At 41.4% G+C, this 6,749-nt stretch overlaps 1 protein-coding gene across 1 annotated transcript; it reads right to left on the bottom strand.

Moving 5' to 3' along the window:
- Positions 1-403: 403 nt before the first annotated feature.
- LOC128373967 (SCAN domain-containing protein 3-like) lies at positions 404-2,212 on the bottom strand. Its single transcript, XM_053334170.1, has one exon. The coding sequence runs from the start codon at positions 2,210-2,212 to the stop codon at positions 404-406; it is 1,809 nt and encodes a 602-aa protein (XP_053190145.1).
- Between the last annotated feature and the right edge of the window lie 4,537 nt (positions 2,213-6,749).

Genomic DNA, 6,749 nt, shown 5'->3' with positions numbered 1-6,749 from the left:
CCCATATTTTTACCATTTGTAAACTTTGGTGACCCCCCCCGATGAAAAATAAAATAAGGACGATAGATAGATAGATAGATAGATACTATCTATCTATAGATACTATCTATCTATCAGATATATATTTATATATATATATATATATATATATATATATATATATATATATGTGTATGTTTTGAGGAGAACCTGTGTATGATTACAACATATTTCTTCAGAATTTGTAGGCCTACTTTTAAAAACACAATTTTATTCATTTATTTCTTCCTATATTTGAATATATTACCTGCTTAAATAAAAAAACAACAACAGCATGGAGCATTGAGGAAAAACCTGTGTAAAATGAACACATAAACTTAAGAACTTGTACTAGGAACACATCTGTATTATGGCAGCCTAGCTTTTAATGAGAGCTCTGACACTGTATTTCTTGAACCAGTGATGGGATGTCTGGTGTGACTTTGGTAACAGCCAAATGAAAGTCACTGTGCACATCAAGTCTGTTGCGTGCCTTTGTTTTGATGGTGACCAGAGCCCTGAAAGCAGTCTCTGACAGGTATGTTGTGGCAAATGGCAAGATGCATCTGGTGGTCGCATGATGAGCAAGCCTAGGAGCGACTCCTGGTCCTTTCACAAGCCAAAACCGCTTGTATCCATGCTCATCATAGAATCGCTTGCAGAGAGAGTTGGACTTTATATCCATGAGCTCATCCTCAGCCTGGAGGTGCTCCACATCTTCTTCTTTAGCGAGAAATGGGTCCATCACCCATGCGTCTTTTGTGACATGTTCGTTAATATCAGAAAAACGCAAGTGCATATCCTCTTTAAGCTGCTCCATGTGGCGGGTGAATTGTCTGGCCAAAGCATCAGATAACTTCCCCCCTGACTGTTGTAGTAGCAAAGGAAACTGTTGCAGGTCCCCCTTTCCCAATTTATTCTTCCTGTACTCCACTTTGCAGACAAACGCATCCACTGCCTCTTTGCACTCCATTACGTTGGCATCCGCGCCCTGCATGCGTTTGTTTGCCTCGTTGTACAGACTGAATATCTCCGCAAGATATGAAGTCTTAATGAGAAACTCGTCGGTCATTTCGTCGGATAGTTTCTGGTTATGAACGGCTAAGAATTCCCTTATTTGCCATTTAAGTTCCATGAAACGCACCAACACTCTGCCCCGGGAAAGCCAGCGCACTTCAGTGTGGAGGAGAAGTGTCTGGTGCGCCTCATCCTCACACAGCTGTGCAAAGATCCTTTTGTTGACCGGGCGAGCTTTAATAAAGTTGACTATTTTGACCACAGTCTTTAAGGTTACGTCCAGGTCTTCACAGAGGTGTTTGGCTGCCAGTGTGTGTCTGTGTATCATACAGTGAAACACTAAGTAGTGCGGGGCCTTCTCCTTCAAACGGCTGTGGAAGCCCTTATTTCTCCCCATCATTGCGGCGGCTCCATCTGTGCAGCATGCAACTATATTTTCATAGGGAATATTGTGCCTTGTGAAGTACGTGTCGACTACACCGAAAATATCCTCTCCTCTTGTGGTGGCTGTGAGATTAACAGACATAAGAATGCCTTGTTTAAGCTCAGTTTCCTCAATGTACTGTACATAAACAATTAGAATTCCTTCCTCTGCCACAGTGGTAGTTTCATCCAGCTGGATTGAAAACGGGCCTGTCCTGATTTTTTCAACGAGTGTGTTCTCAACGTTTCCTGCCATTCTGTCGATTCTGTCTTTCACTGTGTTGTTGGATAGTGGTACAGTCTTAAATTTGTTTGCCACCTGTGGTCCACACAGTATCTCAGCCATTTTAATGCAAGCAGATTTAATCAGTGTTTCACCGATGTTGTGTGGCTTTTTGGCTCGGGCAATTAGGAGAGAGCACTCAAGGGATGCAACCGTTGCCTGCCTCTGGTCGCTTCCTGCCCTGAAGAAACTCTCCTTTATGTTTTGGGGCCTGCTAGTGACAACAAACTCTCTTTTTCTGATGAAAAACTCTTTGGGTTTACCCACCATCTCGGGATGTTTAGTTGTCTGGTGTCGCTTCAGCTTGCAGGGCTTCAAACTTTCATTTGCCAGTTTCTCACGGCAAAATATACATTCAGCTCTCACTTTATCCATTGCTTCTATGAAGCCGAACTCAATATAATTTTCTTGGTAGCCCCTCTTTTTCTTTTTGCCATTTTCTGCAGTCTCCTCTACCTGACGCTTCGCCATCTCTCCCTTAGCTGAGCTTCATTTACGTTGCTAGGCAACGGCTGCTGCACGAGAGGCGTTCACGTCACACAGGAATGCTCTGTTCCTCGTGATATAGGTCTTATTTGTTTATCTATTTAAATACACGAATAAATGTTTAATGTGGCCCTTGAATTTAGTTGATTTTGTCACATATATATATGAATTAAATGCTTACTCATTTATTTAACATTTTAATTACATTAAAATGATTAAACCTCTTAAAATCAAGAGGGCTTCGCGACCCCCTCTGGATCTTTGGCGCCCCCCTCGGGGGGTCGGGCCCCCCAGGTTGGGAACCATTGGTCTAGGTGGACTCGCAAGTTCACCCTCATTCTCTTTGGTTGTGGTGGTGGTGTTTGATTGGATGGGCCTGGAAGATTGGAATCACTGTCCTTGGCCTCCCCCATTGGTTGTTGTACGTCGGGAGACTCTTCATCAGATAAGGGCCCAGGCGTTGTGGGGGAGTAATTCCAATCCTCCGAATCATCCTCATCTCTTTCTCAATAGGACCCGTCTATTTGTCCTCCCATTTGTGCAACTCATGTTGCCACTTCCTCAACTGCAGGTTGTGGGCATGACTCTACCCCAGCCGGGGTTTGATCTCCATGATATCCTGTGGAAGTGTCCATTAGTTGATGTTCTCTTCCCATTTCCAGTGTCGCTTGGTCTAAAAACTGCTGCATCATGATGGAACTTTCCCTGGATGGTGTCCCCGTATCCCCTCTCATAAGGCTGATGAGCTCTCCTTTTTGCTCATCCGTCCTTGGCCTCATTATCTCAAATATGGGTGACGCAGGCACATTTCTTCTCGATGCCCAATCCTGTATGGTCAGCTCATAAGGCCAGGCTTGAGGCGTCGGTGGTGCATGTTGATAATTCATCATTCCGGATGGTTCTGGTTCCTCACGTCCTGGATTGGATTGCCATGGTCCTCTGATGGCCTGCAATGGGTTGCTCTCCATGACAGGTAAGGCCTCTGGTCCCTGTGGATACAGCAAGTAGTGGCCCCCCTGGATTGGTCCATAAGGTTCTCCCTGTGGCCCAAGCAATGGTGGTAGTTGCTGAGCCTGGAAGTCCTGGCTTGACCCTGCTGTTGGATAGATTGTTCTGCCACATGCTTATCTATCAGGATGATATTAAAGCAAGGATGAGTTCACTTATTTGTGCCAATCAATGAAATCACTGGTGCCATTTCTCTACATTAAAACCCTAACCACAAATCCCTATTTTCATTCTAATTTCAGGTTTCCACTGGTCTGGATCACCAGAATATTTCTTTCTTCCCCAACGGTGCTTGTTTCCAATCACAATGTATGGCTCATATGTATATTCCCTATACTTTTCTCTGTAATGACTGGACAGTGTCGCTACTCCTGCTTTTCCTTTTTGTTGTAAGGTTAAATGCGTGCTAAAGAGTGTCTCTTCTCCAAGAAACACAGAACAAATTTCTATTTTTCCCTTGGTGTATAGAGGTGTGCATCTGCATTTTCTACCAAATCATATGTATACCATAGGCAGGGCCGGCCCGTGGCATAGGCAGTATAGGCAAATGCTAAGGGCGCTGTCCATCCAGGGGGCACCACAAATGGGGGAAGAAAAAAATGTAACTTCCACTATTCTTAAAACTACTTGGTGTCATGTCTTAATATGAAGATAATAAGTCCACATTAATTTAACTGCATAGCCAAGCCTGTTAAATAGGAATACTAATAATAATAATGATGACACGTTACTTTCCTAAGACGCCCCCCCCCCCCCCCCCTCCTACCTGGGGGACAACAACATGTCAAAATGTCCCAAACTGTCTGGTGCCCAGGGGAGGAAAAAAAGAAAAGAAGAGGAGGAAAAACGAGACAAAGACAGAGGTAACGTTACAATAAAGATGATGTCATGACATTATTTGTGTGTTGCAGCACACCATGTTAACCTACAACATGGTTTGTTGTTAAACTGTTAGTTTTAACGCCAGTTAATCTTATGGAAGAGCCTAAGTTGTTATGGAAAATAGTAATGTAACTACTCCCACCTTACTTCCCAGCAAGCACATTTTGGTCTAAAAGATGTGTATCTATGGTAACCGGTGAAAAGACGTTGAAAATTGGTTGAAAAGTGAAAGTTTTTTTTACCGGCTATATGGAGACATTTATTCAGCGTTCACATAGAAAAATAGAAAACATATTTCACCGGGAATTGCTGTATAGAAAAGTCCCAGCTTATTTAGTGTGCAGACATAGTCTATTTATGATATTTTATTCAACATTAAATGCTTTGAAATTACGTTTTGTTTAGACGTCATTTCACCTCCTCTCATTTATAGAAAAAACGTCAATCAATACAATCTCTGTAGAAAGCTACAACTGAGGTAATTATCAACCGACAACAAACAAATGTGTGTTTTGTGACACGTTGATGTTGTAACTGTTTTTAGACGGCTGAAAAGACGTTCAGACCTCATATCAATCTGTTTTTAACCGGAAATCAAACGTTGAAATTAGGGTTTGTGCTCGCTGGGTTTCCTCAGGGAAATGTGTAAATATTAGATCTAATCAGCATTTTTATTAACATCTGGTTAGCTAAGGTTTTGCTTGTAATAGTCAATCAAAATGCTATTCCTTTTCCACCCTTTTATTATAGTTGTAAGCCTAGCTGTATGTTGTGTTACAGTTCATATTGTCTAAAGTGTGTTTATAGTGTTAAACTTTACATCAGTGTTAAAGTGCACATCATTCATGTTATAGCATAACTTATCATTCCCACATTCTATATTATACTGCAGTTTACTGCTTCTTTGCATTCTGCTAATCAGTATTTTGTTGTAATGACAATAAAATTGAATCTTATATAATGTGCATATCAGAAAAAGTACATTGTATATTGTACAGTATAGTGAACATCATGTATCTCTTAGATTTTTCATTTATATTATTTCATTTCATTTTATTCTTGAAATCATATTTATTATTAGACTGGTGTCACATACTCCCCTTCTCTCTTCAGATGCACTGTTGAGGTTTCTCAGTCCCACCCCTGCAAATCTTGGGCCACCTCCAGCATCAAGCACTCCTCCTGTTGCCTCCACCTCAGCAGCACCACCCAGAAGTGATGCAGCAGCATGTCACTTGTTTACACTTTTTATTTTGTCGGTATTTAAATCTTATACTTTATGTAAGCTATTTATCTTATATTTCAAATATTAATTTCATATTTTTTTGTATTTCTTTCTAATTTGTTCTAAGTATTTTGATTGGGCAATTGCTTTCTTTAAATAAAAGAATGTCCAAGATAAAGCTGTTCAGTTTCTTGTGAGTATGTACACCAGCAGTGGAATTTACTTCGATGCAAGGGGGGCGCCACCTAAAATCTTGCCTAGGGCGCCACATTGGTTAGGGCCGGGTCTGACCATAGGAGTACGTTGTGGTGTCCTACGCTCAATCCGCGGTCTAATTCATAAATCTGGACCATCCATTGCAAAATCTTATGGCCTGTATTCGTATGTCTGCATCTTTACTCATCATGGGATATCCCTCTGAATGTACTGAATATTTATAGTGTTGTACATGGGCTCAACTATCTGACCTGAGTCAGTAGATCTCAGAGCTCTACTAGATTTATATTCTACTAACATGTCATTTATGTATTCTGGACCTAAACCATTCAGTGATTTGTAGACCAGTAGCAGAACTTTAAAATCTATTCTATAGCTGACTGGGAGCCAATGTAAAGACTTTAGAACTGGAGTAATGTGCTCTGATCTCTTTGTTCTGGTTAAAACTCCAGAAGTGATGGGAAGCTGCAGCTGTTTAATGCTTTTTTGTGGGAGTCCAGTCAAAAGACCATTACAGTAGTCGAGTCTACTTGAGATGAAAGCATTAATCAACTTCTCTTGGTCTGTTTGAGACATAAAACCCTTCACTCTGGATATGTTCTTAAGCTGATAGAAAGCTGTTTTGGTGATTGATTTCTAGTCTATCAGCACACCAAGGTTTCGGACTTGGTCCCTAGTTTTTACAGAGAGTGACTCGAGATGTTTACTGACAGCAATCCTCTTCTTTTTATTGCCAAAAACAATTACCTCAGTTTTGTCCTGATTTAATTGGAGGAAATTTTGGTTCATCTAATTAGTTACTTGCTCCAAACAGTGACACAATGACTGTATTGGACTGTAGTCATCTGGAGACAGTGCTAGGTATATCTGCATAACTGTGATAGTCTACATTAGAGTTCTGTAGAATTTGACCCAAAGGCAGCATATATAGACTGAACAGAAGGGGTCCAAGAACTGACCCCTGAGGAACTCCACATGTCATAGCCACTCGATCAGATTCATAACTTCCAATGGTCACAAAATAACTCCGCTCTTCCAAGTAGGACCTGAACCAGTCTAGGACTGTTCCGCTGAGTCCTGCCCAAGTTTCCAACCTGTTCAACAGTATACAGTGATCCACAGTGTCAAACGCAGCACTGAGATCCAACAGGACCAGAACTGACACCTTGCCACCTAGCCTTGTCAGTGTTC

Source organism: Scomber japonicus, chromosome 15, assembly GCF_027409825.1.
Source record: "Scomber japonicus isolate fScoJap1 chromosome 15, fScoJap1.pri, whole genome shotgun sequence".
NCBI classification, from domain to species: domain Eukaryota; kingdom Metazoa; phylum Chordata; class Actinopteri; order Scombriformes; family Scombridae; genus Scomber; species Scomber japonicus.
This window is presented reverse-complemented; position numbering and strand designations above follow the sequence as displayed.

Bases quoted from the DNA above. Each gene is read 5' to 3' on its own strand.
- LOC128373967 (XM_053334170.1), bottom strand. From the start codon at position 2,212: ATGGCGAAGCGTCAGGTAGAGGAGACTGCAGAAAATGGCAAAAAGAAA.